At 34.0% G+C, this 16,285-nt stretch overlaps 1 protein-coding gene across 15 annotated transcripts in view; it reads left to right on the top strand.

Moving 5' to 3' along the window:
- The window catches only part of CCDC178 (coiled-coil domain containing 178), a 182,321-nt gene that overhangs the window by 113,725 nt on the left and 52,311 nt on the right, over window positions 1–16,285 (top strand). For 13 of the 15 annotated variants that reach the window (XM_090137520.1, XM_090137525.1, XM_090137533.1 and 10 more), the window contains one exon: window positions 15,332–15,481. The exons of the other annotated variants lie outside the window; for them this stretch is intronic. In XM_090137520.1, the coding sequence (XP_089993646.1) occupies window positions 15,332–15,481 (150 nt within the window). The remainder of the gene's footprint in view (window positions 1–15,331; window positions 15,482–16,285) is intronic. 15 annotated transcript variants of the gene reach the window in all.

Below are 16,285 nucleotides of genomic sequence, written 5' to 3'. Positions count from 1 at the left end.
TGGGTGAAACATAGCAACTATTCTACACTGCACAGCAGCTTGGGACTGGAAATTAAGGATCTCTCTGCATTTGTAATTGCAGTGGGAAATTAGGTAGGCTGAATGTAATTACCTGAGCTGGAATACGGCCAGGAGACTAAAGTTAACACACCTACTCCTATGAAGAGTTCCCTGGGATTGCTAATGACCAATTTGGGTAGGACCTTCCATTTATATCTCATCCAAAAGAAAACTCCTACAGGAATACCATGCCCTCAGCACCTTTCTTGTGCAGTGCTGTTGCACTAGAAGAAAGGAACAGAGTACATGATCACACAGTTTTACATGAGCTTGGGATTAATGGTTGCAAAGCTCAGATATATTGTTCAGTTAACAATATATATATATATATATATATATATATATATATATATATATATTTTATGTCTTCATGAGTAGAGTTGGTTATGTACCAAGAGAAGGGAGCTGTATAATGCAAGAATGATGAAACGTTTATATATATATATATATATATAAGGCATCTTTGAGACAGACCTAATATTTCTTACACTTTTGGCTGAGGGCTAGAGAAGATTAGGTTTACTTAATTGTCCTCATTGTGTTTCTTTTTATTGTTTGTAGAACGAGAAGCTTTATATTATAGCTGTTTTGTATAGTTTGTTGCCGTTTATATAATAAGCATCTATAGAGGCTAACCAATCTAAATTAGGAACTGATATGATTATGTGACCAATCCCCATGTGATATGAACTAAAAAAAAAAAAAAGTATTTTGCTTTAGTGAAATTAACTATTTCAGTTTTCTCTAACATAAATGTTCAGCTCTCAGTCATGCAGAGCACAGATACAAAATTCTCAGTTTACTAATACATGAGACTTCTCTGAAGAGAAACAAATAATGCAATACAAAGTATGTCACGTTGAGCCCCCTCACAGGTGAAAAATAGTATGTTGTGTCTCACCTTAAACTCAATGTGGATTAAATGCTTAGATCCAGCTTCAGCACTGTCACTCATGTCAATATGCAGTCTCTTTCAGTCTAGTTCTCTCACTGAGGCAGTGGATGGGCATTTACATTCTGCAATCTGTCCTCTCAACAATTTGATTAAGTTGAGGTTTGATTCAGTTTGAAAAACAGGAAAATAATACTTGTTGCAGAGAGAGGTCTTAACATTGAAATCTTGGTAATGTAGCAAAAATGTTGCAGTAATAACTGGAAAAAAATCTATAGGTAAATCCATATTTTCTTTCATTGCATGGAAGTCTTCTGCCGTTATATTCCTTTACAATCTTTAATAAGGGTAAGAAAACCTTATGATTTCATGAAACATTCTAAAATAAGAGGTGAACTTAATCTTCACAGCTTTATTTTTCTTTGCATCACATCCTATACTGAGTGCAGTTCCCATTTTTAAAAGGATTATGAAATCGTACAGGAATGGGTTACACTATTTGCATATTTCTTTGAATAATGAGAGGACAGTTAACCACTGTGCAAATCAGGAGCTATGATAGGTTTCCTAAAATCTTGCAGACATGCAGGACAACTTCATGTAATCTTATTTAAACTGAGAATCTCAGGCTGTTTTTGTAGGTTTACCCTTGGCAATGAAATTGTCTGTCTGCTGGGGGGGAGGACAACAAACCTAATGTGCCACTCTACATGCTATTCAAGAAAGTGCTACCTTTCTGTTTTGCAAGTGGTTTTTGATGATATTTGGTCTTCCAAAAGAAGAAGGACTTCTAGGAGGTAATGATATTTTTTGCTTGCAGTGGTGTTTTACAGGTATATGGCTCTTAGACATTCCTACTCTCAGTACTCCCTTTTCCCCTATGGTAGCTATTTTAGTCAGGTGTTATTGGAAAATAACTGGGGATAAAAATTATGTGGGAATTTCTGCGACGCCATACTAAATAATGTATTTATTTTGAGATATCTAATGATCCCCCAAGCGTATAGATCTTCAAAGACAATATACTCTCTGAACTCCAAATAGCTGCTGTCCTTTCCCTGAGGATGGGATACATAAAGTGAACTGAAATGAACTCCGGGTTGCAGGGCAAAAACAGTGGGTGTAATTTCAATGCAATTTAATTTAAAATACTAGATAGCGACAGAAAAGAATTTGAAGATAGAGAAGCTAAGGGTATCATCTTCATTAGGTAATGCAGACAGGACTAGAATAAATTAGTGGGCTTTGAATGGCATGTGAGGAATAAGTCATTAAGCAGCTCCTGTTTCAGTTGTACTGAAAAGAATGAAAAAAAAAAAGTTAATTTCATTAGCATTTTTGTCATATCATTTTTGATATGATATGAATATCAAATATAACACATTTTTTATGCATCTGCATGGATATGATGTTCTATATGATAAATACATAGTATCCCATGTGTCTGAAAGTGCTATCTGCAGATAAGTCATAACAATTTTTGCTCATCTCTTAGTTTTATAACGCTTTCCTTTGGCTGTTTGTGGTGTTATTTAAAGTACGTCAGAGAGTACATTATATTTCAGATAATAGCGTTGGAAATTGTAACAGTTCTGAATATGAAAAAATATATGGTTTCTGCCATGACAGAAGTCAAAGTTTTAATTTCATGCCCCAGCATTTCATGCTTATGTGGGACTGTAGGATGGAGTGGCTTGTTGCCATTCCTGTCACAGTAAAATATTTTCCTTTGCTGTGTGAGAGAAATGGTTCTTCCAAAACCAGCATTGTCTACCCCCTGCTGAAGTAGAACCACACATGATATGTAGCTTACGAAGAACAAATGGGTGAAAACTTCAGATCCTTCTGACTCTGCTGCCATTGATGTCTAGTGTTGCAGTTCTATGCTTTATTTTTGGTAGTTCCTGACTTTCACTTGGGTCACAGTGTTTCTGTTTGTTTCCATAGGTCAGGCCTGTAGAGCTATGAGTATTTTCCTCTTTGACATCTAGATAATTCTTTATAGTAGAAGCACTAAATTAAGATGGCGTGCAAAATAGTACATATTAATTGCTGATGCTAAGATGGCCATCTTTGCATGAAAATATGAGCTGAAAATGAAATATTTCACAAGAGACCTTGACATATTTCCTTATTACATTTAACTACATCCCTAAGTCAAATGACAATTTGTTAGAACACACTATTGATTATAAATTTACAAAGTGTATATATAAAGTAAAATTATAATACATACTGTACATAGGGAAATAATAAATATATTCCGTGATATAAATAGCCTCTGAACTGTTTGCGAAAATATGTACATGAATGAAAATATGGGCTGTTTGTATGTGTATGACAGCTACTTGTTTAGAACATATTATATCTGTGTTTCTGTTATATACAGACAATGCCAGCCTTCACAAATCAGTTGAGCTGGTAAGGTTTTGCAAAACTTTAATGACAAAAAAATTGCTATACTCAATTTAAGAAATTTTCCATAATTGTCCTTGCTTGTTTATAGCAGTTAATGTTAAAGTGTTAGTCTGATTTGAAAAGTTGTGAAGAATATATCTTTACTAGTATGTGTGAATGTGTGAACTATTATTTTTCTTGAGGTTTTGCTGATTTTAAAATGAGTGTTCAATAAAGAACGCTCACTATTGATTCTCTCACAATTTCATGTAAATATTTTGCATGCAATGTGGCAATTAACGTAAACAATTGTTATAATTTCATTTTATACTGTTATTGCATTAGATTTTATGACACCATTTATGATTTGAAGTTTGGGTTCTCTGAGGCTTCATTTAAACTGTGATATATGCTAAACAGAAGAGCCAGCAGAAGTTGTAATCTTCTAGGCTTTAGCAGTTGTTTTCTGATGTTGGAATTCAATGACTATTTCTCCAGTAAATGTCAGCCTTACATGCTGTGGCCAGTGACAAAAGTGTTTGGAAGATTTCTTGAAGCTTGACTGTGCTCTGCCTGAAATCTGATGATAATGAGTGGGCAAATTCTCATAAATTTTGTCTACCATTGCGCTGTATTGTGGGCAGTGTGTGCGCAGATACATTTTAGTGCATTGGTCTTTCTTTGCGTTGGGCCCCTCTTCACAGAATTACAGAATGTATTGGTTTGGAAGGGACCTTTAAGATCGAGTTCCAACCCCCTGCTATAGGCAGCCGACGCCTTCCTCTAGACCAGGTTCTTCAACCTTCAACCTGCTGGTCATGCTTCTCATGATGCAGCCCAAGATGCAGTTGGCCTTGGCTGAATGCACACTTTGCTGACTTATGTTGAATCTTTCATCAACCAGTACCCCTAAATCTTTCCCATCAGGGTTGCTGTCAAGCTATTTTCTGTATCCTTAGTTTGTTTCTAAAAATCAAATCCTCCACAGCGGCCTTCAAGGCAGGCAGGACCTCCAGCATACAGCAACTTCATTCATAACTTCTTGGCTGGGCATCAAAAAAGTAGAATCCATCTGATGTCTTGTTCCTTGGATAAATGTTCATTAAATAAAACATAGTCCTGTCTAGAGGCACTTTATACTTTTTACTGCTTTTTTGTGATTGATCTGTGTGTATCGCCTCATTTGTTTTCTATAATTTGAGCCTGTCTGTAGGTTTTAAACAGTTAAGTTCTCCATGATAAGGGAGATCAGGTTTCATCATAAGGAGAACAAGTAAAAGAAAAAACTGGTAATCTCAGGGGATAAAAGGTTTCATAAGCAAGGAACTTGTGCCAAGGACTCTCTGTAGGGTAGAGTAATGATTTCTCAGGCTTCCACTCAGCAAGATTTTAATATGGCAGAGAGAGCCTGAGGCACAAACATAATTGTACAGATAACCACAATATTGCACTGATACAGAGCTGTGTCTGTACATGTTATAGCTACTTGCTTAGGACATATAATACTCATCTTTCCTATGCTCTTATTGATCTGTTTTATCTACAATATAGACCTGTTCTAACCAGATTACTGAATATTTGGTGTAACATTATAGTCATATTCTATGTTTAATATCAAACTTCATTAATACTTAAGTGCACTGGATACTTCTGAGGTTCTTAGAAGAAAGATGACAGTTTCATCAACAAGTTTGTATGAAAACTAGTTACCTTGTGTTCATTAAAAATAGGTTTTGTTATTTTTTTATTGTATGTTTAGTTTTGTTCAGTGAAAATTGTGTTTCTCAAAATTTTAAGAAGTTTATTCTAATTGAAGAAGAGAGGCATGAAGATGCATTCTCTTACATAAAAACCTGCTAAAAGTCAGATAAGATTCTTTTCTGCTTGCTTTTGAAGTGAAAGTGAGGTTTTCTCAATTGAAGAAAAAAATATTTATTTTCAGTAAACTTACTCTAAAGATTTCACTTAGAGCTTTAAAAAGCAGATTTAAATCTAATTTTATTAATTATCTGAATATAACTTATAAAAATAGTCATAGTAAGTAGATCAGTCTCTCTCCATCAGCTGCTGGATTGCAGAATTCCATGAGAAACAAGAAACAACCATGAGCTATGTATCCATATGGAAGGTCCAAAAGGAACTTCAAAAATAAAAATACAGAAGCTCAGCTTTTAAGATGGATATTTAAATGTCCATGTACAGGTTTGTTTAAAAGAAATTTCAGCCAAGAAGACCACTGGGTGTCAGTCATGTGCATCATCGCTGTGGTGAAGTTCACTGGAGCCAAATTGGTTGTCAGTGGACCAAAGTAGGTAACTAAGATTAGGCAAAATATAGATCTACAAACCCTCCTTTCAAACATGGCTTTAGAACAAAATGTCAGTATTGATTGTCATTGAGGGAGGATGAGTTAGTAGTATTCGTTTTTAAAAGAATTGCAAAAGATTCTGGTTGCAAAGGCTGAAAGGTGACTCTCTTAACTACACAGTGTACTTTGAAATGTAAATAGTTGTATTTGCGAGGCCAGAATTGAGTGCTAATATTTCTATGGTTAGCAACAGGGCTTGTGAAAATGAAAAACATCATTCTATTAAATCTACTACATTTTGCACATTTCATTTAATGAAGCAACAAAATATTTTTAGATTTCCAATGAGTTTAATCAAAAACTTGAATAATTATCTCATGAATCTTTTTTCGTGTGTTTCTGCTGCTTTAGAGACATAAAATATCTGTATGGGAGATGTGTAGGTAACAGATATTCTGTTCAGTATTACTGTTTATTGATGCTTTGATACCTTTCTCTTTGATGTTTGTCTGTGCAATAGAAAGAGTGTTTGGTTTTTGTGTTAGTATCTGAATAAAGGGGTTTGATGTTTATTTTCTTCATCTGCTTTTCATTAATACAAAAATGTTAGTTTTTCTAATGACAAAAAGTGTGTATCTAATTACCTTCCTGTGAGTAGTTAGCCTTTTCCTCTAGTGATGCAGAATTGTCCATCCCTAAGTAGGTAAGAAAATGGAGAACATTTAGAAAGCTTAAACTGGTCATAATGAAATAAATAAATGGGTATTCCATGCGGTTCCATCTTTTCCAGAATATCACTGAAAGAGAAGCTCTCTTGTAGTATGCTTTAAAAATATTGAAAGGTATATATAATCAAAGTGTAGTGATTTAGAGGAAAAGTTAATTAGCATAATAGGCAAATAAGTTCGTGTTTAACAGTCTAAAAATATGTTGTGCAGAAACCAATAATGAAAGCATAAAATCTCTTTTTAGAAAGCATATAGACTTAAGGTACGGAGGAGGATGTAGGATTGGAGGAATTCTTAATTTTTTTATAATTTCAAAATATTTTTTATGCTTATATCAACTTATTTCATCATATTTGTAGATGGATTTTGTTTAAAATGAGTAGCTTTTACTTTTCCTGAAATAAAATCTTTCTGCATGGAAGAATCTGTCGCCAGGAGTCTAAATTCAGTGTTATAGTTTTAGGCTATATAATCCTGTTCCAATGAATAATTTTGAATTTTTTGTTTTCATATTATTTTCAATAAAACGCAAATGTTGGTTTTGAAGCAAAAATATTTTTAAAATAAATGTTTTTATCTCTTGTGATATAGAAATATTTTGCTACCTTCTGCATAGTTGTCTAAAGGGTTCACTTTTTAACTTTTCTGGTCTTTGAATGATTGATGTTTTCTTCCATTAGCATTCAGAACCAGTAGATCAAATGAAATCCTCTTCAATCAATACTAGATTTACTGACCTTATATACTATAATAATTGTTTCCAATTCACTTGTAATAAAATCTTTTAAAGGTATCCTTTTGCTTTTGATGCTAACTATGCAACATGTTCTGCTCTTCATTTTTGTTTTATTGTCTCTTGTCATTCACATTGTCTGCAACAGCAGTGTTACTTACTCAGTTTATTTTGTGAGCTTTCACTTGTGTTCTGCTTGTCTTTTATTACTTATTTTTCACTTCTGTGGGTGCACTAATTTGTTTCTGTGCCTTCTGAAGTTGTATTCCTGACACCACTGGTGGAATCACTGACCCCTACTACCTGAAGGCGTTATGCTTGTACTTCCAGCTCAGTGATTTGATTCCAGTGTCTTTCCATGATATCAAGAAAGAAAAGGACTTAAGCGGAATATCAAATTGGTGCCAGCAAATTGGTACTGAGACCTAACGTGATCCTAGCTAGCATCAGGGCATTGCGATGATCCATCTCAATCAGTTCATTATCTTCTAAGAAGCTATCAATTCTTCTGTGTCCTTCTGAGCACGCTTCTTGTTAGAGGAAATATTGAGGAGAATTTCCAAGAGACTGATCTCATATCTCAATATTCGTATGTTCAAGGACATAGAAGACACAGTCTCTTGTATGTCCCTTGAGTTTGCCCATACTTAAGGTATACATGTCAAATGTGTATAAGTACTACCAAATTCTAGTTTTGCAGTGTGAAAACAGGAATTATCCAGTTGCTTTCTAAAGATTTTGAATACTGCATCTGAAACTTTGTCATCATGACTGATCTTGAAATTGAAGTAGCTCTAGACAAAGCTCTCACATTCTTAATTCTTTCAATATGAAAACTATATTTGTCTCATATCCACAACAAATTTTTTAATTATTGAAGAGCATTATTAGGATAAAATTCTATTCAGTAGAGTAGTGGCTACTACATTGTTTTTCCAATATGTGATGGATGTGAGAAAGATGTTTAACACTTTGTGTTCCGAATGACAGCTTTTTCAAGATTTCTTTAAATATAGTTCCTGGTAAACCTGATGCGATAACTTGTGGAGTTTCATTGAAAGTATTAGAAGAAGAATTTCAGAAGAGTTACTTCTTGTCTTTGAAAGGAATTTGACTCTACAATGCAATTTTTTTTTCCCCTGTAATCAGGGTTTCTTGATTGCAGATAATGATAGGACTAAAAATACCTAATCAGCTCTGAGACCTGTTCAAATCTTGGGGTTCTTTCTCATGGTGTTTTGATCACACCTTGATTTTCCAAAGGTCTGTCAGTTGAAGTAGGTCATGATAACATAGACTGTATGTATGTTTCTGATTCTCTGCTCTACCATCAGGAAGACGACACATTTGTGGGTAACAGCACAACTAGATATCTGTTCTTTTTTCTTTTTGAAAAATTGAGAAAAGGTTTGTTTGGTTTTTTTTTTGCCATGTACCCTCCAGTATGGTCTTTGCTTGGTTCAAGCCTCTTGACTTTTAAATTATGATTTATCTATTTCTCAATCTAAAATCAGTGTAAGTAATGACCTCCATCTTTAATCGTGGCTGTAGATTAACCCTTATTTTAAGGACCCATCTGCCCTGTCTCAACTAAGATCCCTCAAAATATGTATCTTAAACTAAATAAATTTATAGAATCTCTATAGCTTTGAGAAGAACAGTGGAGCAGAAAAATCTTCATTTTATGTTGAATCATTGTGGAAGCTCTTGATTCTGAACAAAGTTTTCAGAAAGTCCTTAGGGCAGAGCTCATCACTACCAAGACAAAAGGAAATATTTTTCCTTTGCCACTTGAATAGAAGAAAAAAAAAAAAAAAAGGATAATACTGGCTGCTTTTCTAATGCATTGACCTCTGGAGATTTATCCCTTTACTTCATTTCCAGGGCACTGAAGAGGAAGCAGGACATACATAATTATTTCTAGTACTTCATTATTTTTTGTTTTTCTTTAGTTTTCCTCAGATCTTCTGCACGATTTTACCATAGATTTTTGGATACATTAACATTAAATTATCTTAGAGTATTCTGAGCTTATTTTATGACTGTGTTTAGTATAGCTGCTGTTTGGTTTCTGTGCCAAAGTTTACTTTGAGGAGTTTCAGAATATTCCATACATAGAAAAGTCTGAATATGATAAACAAAGAAAAATGCTTTTCAGTTTGATTGCCTTTGAGAATTATGACCCAAAAGTGTTAAATACTATTTGTTTTGAAGCACAGTATTGAAGCAGACATGTCTGTGCATAAATTCACTGATTTTATTTTGTTTATTGTATCAGTAGGTTGGTATTCACCTGCTTTTTCTCCAAGAGCTTAATGCATTATTCCCATATTAATTCTCCACACAAGTCCTTACAAGTATTAAACTTGTTTTTTTCAAAACTGTTGGAACTGGCAACTGCTATGTTATCAGTGAAAGGTTAACTGGCATCAATATTCTTTCTTTAGTTTTCAGGTAAGATAAATGCAATCTGTCAGAAAGCTTTTTACACCATACTCATTAGTGGAAGTGTAATTAATTTATTCCAAATGGTCTCTAACACGTTATGCAAAAATATGATATTTCACTTTCCTGTCGTATATGTATGTACTTCAGAGTTTAATTTTCTAAGATGCCATCCAAACTTTACAAAGCACAAATTGATACTACGAATGTAAAAATAAATAAATTAAATTAAATTTTAAAAAATGTATTTCAGAAGAAATATTTGTTTCAGCAACTCTGAACAATGCGTGTTAGTTGTGTTTTGTATCAGATACAATGGAAGACCTATTTTAGCTCAGAGACCATTAAAATATGTATTAGATCAGTATACAATATCAACAGCATAAGTTCCCTTATTCATGTTACAGTATGTTTAAGCAGGCTCAGCAAGGATTGCAGTGCTAGAGATTTATGGAGTAGCTGCATGATCCTTGTTGCATAAATTGCCAACCATCAACATCAGTAGAAAATCCCAGGTATGGTGTGTTCATCAGTACACAAATTAGTTTCTTAGTACCTTCTGTTGTAGTTTCTGTGACTTTTAGGACTCAAAGTACTTCCTAATAAGCATTAGCTGTAACAACATATCTCAGGCAGGGGGAAAAAAAAGTCCCACATCTTTTTTGCTTTATAGTAACTTCCTTTTTCATAGCAGGGAGATTTGCCAGGTGTATTACACCTGTATGGTGCTGGCTTTAAGGCACTTGGAATTGCCATTCTCATTGTGCCTTGAGAAAAGGACATACATAGGTAAAAGATGCTACTGAAAAACACAACTAACTCTACTCTACTTTGGATTTAAGGGGATGGATGCACATGAACAACTGATTTTAAGTAATTTCTTTTTGCAATTCACATTCTGGGTGGTTGTCCAAAAAGGATACTTCCTGTGTACAAAATAAATAGTCATTCCTGCTTGGGGAAATCTTCAGAATATCAAACTTAGGTAGTATAACCAACAAATATAGATACCTTAATAATTGGTTAATTGTGCTGATGCATCTGGTTGTCAAAATCAATTATTCTTATCTTTCAATAAAGCACTGCTGTGAATGTTCACTGTTGAAGTGAACATTCAAATTGATGATTGACTTTGTTAACTATAGGGATTTATATCATGTTTATTGGTATATAATTATGTGGACAAATTCATTGATCCTAAGATTTCTCTCCACAATTCTTTACAAACTTTTGCCACAAAAATTGAGCAATAAAATAATTCTTGAATCACTTGCAACACAAAGTGATTGATACTGATGTATATAAAAGAATTGAAGACTAACATGAAATGCATCTTCTCTGTGCTGCAGACACCAAGTTGCAGTTTCCCTTAGTTATCTTCTATGGTTCATTGTCACTCTTTTTTTTTTTTTTTCCCCTCTCAGTTGGACTAGGCTAGTACTGATCTTTATTTGGAGTTTTTTGTTACAGTAAATTCCATATCTCCTGAGATACTGGACTGATAATTCATGTTGCATGGTATTGCATTTCCTTCCTTATTGTCCAGCTGAACTTCTATTATTCTAACAATTATTTTTTTTAAAGTCTGGGGAAACATTTGTCTCTCCTACTTTTTTCTTTCATGTATTCTATTGCCTTAGTGTGGGTTTGTGTTACGGCAGACAGGAAATACTTCCACTGTGTTCAGCACACACAAAAAAGTGTTCTAGCTTCCTGTTGTTCCAGAAAGATAGAAACCAAGTTATTATGTTGAGTAAGAGGACATACTGAGGAGAAAAGTGTATGTGTTGGGTCAGGTAGACGTCTTATCTAACCCAGTATTCCACCTCTGATACAACTTGCCCAGGTTGTCTATAGCAAGAGGGCAAGAATGCTGTAATCTATTCTGAATATTTCCCCAGCCTTAAGATATTCAGTTGCTTTTTTTCCAATTTTCTTATTTAATAATCCATAGTGGATATTTTGTGTCCCTTTTTAATATTTATATTTTTGGTATTCACAAGACTCCACACACCTTACTACAGGAAAATGCAAAGAAATACCTTCTTTCATTTTTTTCTATTATGATATTTTCAGGTTTTATCTGGATTTATCTATTTTTGAGACTCAAGCTTTATTTCATGTAAGAGCCTTCAGGAAATTCCTGAGTTATATTTCTTTTTCTCACTGAAGGAAGTAACTTCATTTAATGGAGAAATATAGAAAATATTTTTTCCATATTTCATACATTAGTTCCGGAATGCCCGAAGAGCTCAAATGTACCTGTTGGTGAAGACTAGCATATCATAAGTAGTATATGGTTTCAAATTTTGATGAAGAGGAAGAGAATAAAGAGAAGAATTCTAGGGGTTGTTACCAGTTAGCAAATCTTCAGATTCAGAAGCTCAACTGGCAGAGTCGTATCAAATGCAATGATTACCTACTTACACATCTTTCTTACTACATTGTCAATTTTGAGATTCTTATCCCTTTTTTGCTAGAATAGGAAAAAAGGTTGGTCTATTTTTTGGCATACCAAATTTGGTTGCACTTCGACCATTCCTCTCTCATAAAGATGAAGTGCTCATAAGTATGTCTTTTTCATGTCTAAATGTTTGAATCATTTTAAGTTTAAAAAAAAAAAAAAAGCCAACAAAAACAGTAGGACTTTACTAGGTTTGACTCAGGTGTATATATATTGAGGCAAATAAATGTATTGATGTTAAAATTCCAGAAACAAGTTTTTCTGTGACTTCCCAATATTCCTTACGTATGCAAAGATGCTGTCAATGTTGAAAACAGTACTTGTTTTATGTAATGAATGTCAATATATTAATATCGGTCATTGTATATTTGTTCATGAAAGTATCAGCTTGAAAAAAAGCTTTACCTCTACCCAAAGAGTAATAAAAGAGATAGTTACACCCTCTTACACCCTCGCCCCTCACTGCAAGAAAGACATTGAGGCCCTGGAGCGTGTTCAAAGAAGGGCAACAAAGCTGGTGAGGGGTCTGGAGCACAGGCCTTATGAGGAGCGGCTGAGGGAGTGGGATTGTTCAGTCTGGAGAAGAGGAGGCGCAAGGGAGACCTTATTGCTCTCTATAACTACCTGAAGGGAGGTTGTAGCGAGCTGGGGGTCGGCCTCTTCTCCCGTATAACTGGTGATAGGACTAGAGGGAATGGTTTCAAGCTGCGCCAGGGAAGATTCAGGCTGGATATTAGGAAATACTACTTCTCTGAAAGGGTGGTCAGGCACTGGAATGGGCTGCCCGGGGAGGTGGTGGAGTCCCCTTCCCTGGAGGTGTTCAAGGAACGTTTGGATGTTGTGTTGAGGGATATGGTTTAGCGAGAACCATTGGTGATGGGTGGATGGTTGGACTGGATGATCTTATAGGTCTTTTCCAACCTTAGTGATTCTGTGATTCTTCACTAAATTCTACATGTTTTCATTAATTATTTTGAGATTTCTGGAAGATGGCATAGTATTTTAGAATTTAATGACTAGTGTGATAGTTCTGTACAGATTTGAATGCATAACCATGGCAATTTTCTAGCAGAAGTTTTCTGAAAATGTGTATAAATATATTTACTTTTCTATCTATATATTGATTTAGACATTGCATATTAAAAAAAAAAAAAATTGTCAACAGGCTAACTATCTTAGGAACTCCCAGATTCAAAGCAGCCCTACAGGATGGCTGTGAGTCAGTTCAGGCACGCGGCTGTTTCTCTTGGATAGCTTTGTCTTTAAAAAGTGAGACTCTGAATTACTCTCTGGGGAGTAGACTCAAAAAACTTGAGACTTCTTCAGCATTATGCACTGTGAACCCAGAAGAACTGAGACTTCATTAGTCCAGCAATTCAATAGATTAAAAACAAACAAAAAAAACCAAAAAAACAGGGAAGACATTAAAGCAAGGTTTGAATTTTATTGAAAGTCCTTAGTCTTCTTGGGTTCTGGGCAAGATTGTATCTATAACATACGGTGTTTTGTATCTAAAATATTGGTGAGTTTTAGAATGGTCCCAGCTCATGACATAAATGTGCACTTGTGTTGCCCTTCCAAATAGAGCTTGACTAGCTGCAATAGAGTCTGGTATTCATGTATAAATAATGACTTGAACCTTCAACCAGTGATCTGAGAAAATAAATCTGAACCTCTTTATGTTCAAAATATTTTTGCCTCACCTTTATCTTTTTGATTTCCCACATCAGAGGGAAGAGTGTCAGGGAAGTGATAAGAGTAACAGCTGAATACTACCAGAGTAGTATTCTTCTACCAGAAATGCAACTACAATGGTTTACGAACTCTTTCTTTGGATTTTGGCAATGCCATTACTCGATGGTTTCTGATTGTCAAGTCAGAAAGGGGTCAAGAGGGCTGCCATCTCTCCTGCTGGACAGAGAGACTCCATTCAGGGAGCACCTTATGGTGGCATTGGTCCAACTCTTCTACCTCTTCTGATAGCTCTGCTTTTCAGCAAGGGTTTCCGTAGCACATAGCATTACAAATCATCCAGTCATATAAACTGAACTCGTAAACATACTTTTCTAACTTGAGAAACTTTTAGACTAAACTTCTACATTATAAGACTTTGAAATATTGCTTTAGATTATGGCAACCATTCTTCATGTGGACATACTGGTTTAATTAGATGGCCCAGACTTGTACATAATTGTAAGCTGTCCTGTACTCCTCCACTTTATTATGTGCATCTGAATTTAACGGAAGTACCTCCCAAATACAACAGGCAACAGCTTACATAAATTTAATAAGCGTTAAGCTTGCCCACTGATCTTTCTTGTGCTTCTCTCTTATAGGTGGTATCATCATCACTAGCTATCCTATTTTAAAAATATATTTTAGGCATATACATCTAAAGCATCTCTCAAAAAATATTTTGAAAAGTGGAGATCAGGCATCCTGTTTTGTACTTATGAAGATAGAAAAAATTTTCATTCATCGAACTACAGATAAGTCTAGTTGGGCTTCCCTCTCATAAAATGCATGTTTTTAGGAAAAAATAAAAATGAAAGCAGAATTCCTTGACATAAGTCAATTTCAAATTAAATCAGATTGTCTGTGTAACTTAGATAAAATACCTTAGAAAATTCTATGACTGTTGCAAAGTCATGAATTATAATTACAGGAAATTCAGTTGAGATCAGTTTGAAAAACAATGGAAATTCGTCTGATTATGGAAGCGCACTTACCAAACATTTCACCTGGTAGCGAACCATGATGGCTGATAATTAAATTAGACTTTAAAATCAAGTTAATCAAATTATGATTGGGAAACTTTAAAATTACTTATTAAAAAAAACATAGGTGATTATTGCATTCTCTCCTTTTTTGTATAACATGGAAAAAGAGATTTAAACAGTAAAATGTGAAAAAAATGTAGTGGATCTTTTGGCAATTAAGACAAAATAATTTTTATACAGAAAGAGGACTTATGTAGTAAGGTAGAAGAGTGGGTTTTTTTAGTAGTTTCTATTGTAATTATTTAAAACTTTAAAAACTTTATTTTGGTTTATTTTCCTGAGAAAATAATGGTTTTCTCAGGAAATCATTATTAATAGTATTAATTTCAGTATAAGTATTTTAGCAAAATTCTAAACACTGTGAAATCATTTGTAGATTTCTCATTGGTTTCGCTGAAACCATGATCTGGTCATCTATATTTTAGAGGTGTTCATGAGGGAGTGAGTCAAAGAAACTGTAGAAGTGAACTATAATTTTATTTCTTAGAACTCTTGTGAGTGTAATCAATTACTTTTCTCTTTAGGCCAATCTGGAGCAAGTTATTAGAGAAAATCTGTTGTTATCTCAGGAATATCAAATGTCTCAGAAATGCTACTTAAATTGTAAAGAAGATCTCACAGAACTCTATGACAGTAGAATCAAGGTGGAAAATTCATTTAGAGATCATCAGCAGGTAAAGTGCTAACATCACTCATTCAATTAATATATTTCCTATTTAAAATGCATTTGATCAATAATCCCAATGGAATATATGCTAGCAATATATCACCTACCATGTGCAGTGTTTTTTCTTCTTGAGCATTTTTTGTATTTTCACTTCTTTGCTTGCTTGCTTGGTTTTTTTGTTTGTTTGTTTGTTTTTACTTTGCAGAGGTATTCATATAAGGTATTAATTATTCATTGTCATAGTTCTATTTGATTTTTTTTTAACCTGGACTGCATTTACTTTTGTACAAAACTGTATTACCCAGCATAGTATCCAGTACCTTAACATTATGCATTTCTATCAAATAGTCTTTCAGGGGAATTGTGAGCTTTACAACAGTTATAATCAGACATTGCAAATGTTTAATGTAGGAAACATTTATATGAAAATGAAAAAAAACTTAAAATCTAATTTGATGACTTCCATGATGGAGGTATACTGCTGAGGTATGTTCTCTTGCATAATTAGTTACATTTGAATAGGGTTTCTTTTTGTTTAAATTTAACAGTGTTGTGGAACATAAATCGAGGTGTTGTAAAACCATTTTCAAAAATGTAAGGTTTTTTCTTTTTTTCTTTGCTTTGCATCTATAGATAATTCTCAGGATCTGAGTATTGACTATATCAGCATTAACTATAATTAAATCAAAAATATTATCTAGGTATATTAACCAGATTATTGCTATTGCTTGGTTGTCTTTCATGTCTGTATTTCTGAAAATTAGTACACATGTAAGTAATCATGTACAAAAATTGTAGGTTAATGTCAACA

The sequence above is a fragment of the Phasianus colchicus genome, chromosome 3 (assembly GCF_987193195.1).
Source record: "Phasianus colchicus chromosome 3, bPhaCol1.hap1.1, whole genome shotgun sequence".
NCBI classification, from domain to species: Eukaryota; Metazoa; Chordata; class Aves; order Galliformes; family Phasianidae; genus Phasianus; species Phasianus colchicus.
The sequence above is the reverse complement of the archived record's forward strand: the minus strand, read 5'-3'. Positions and strand labels throughout refer to the sequence as shown.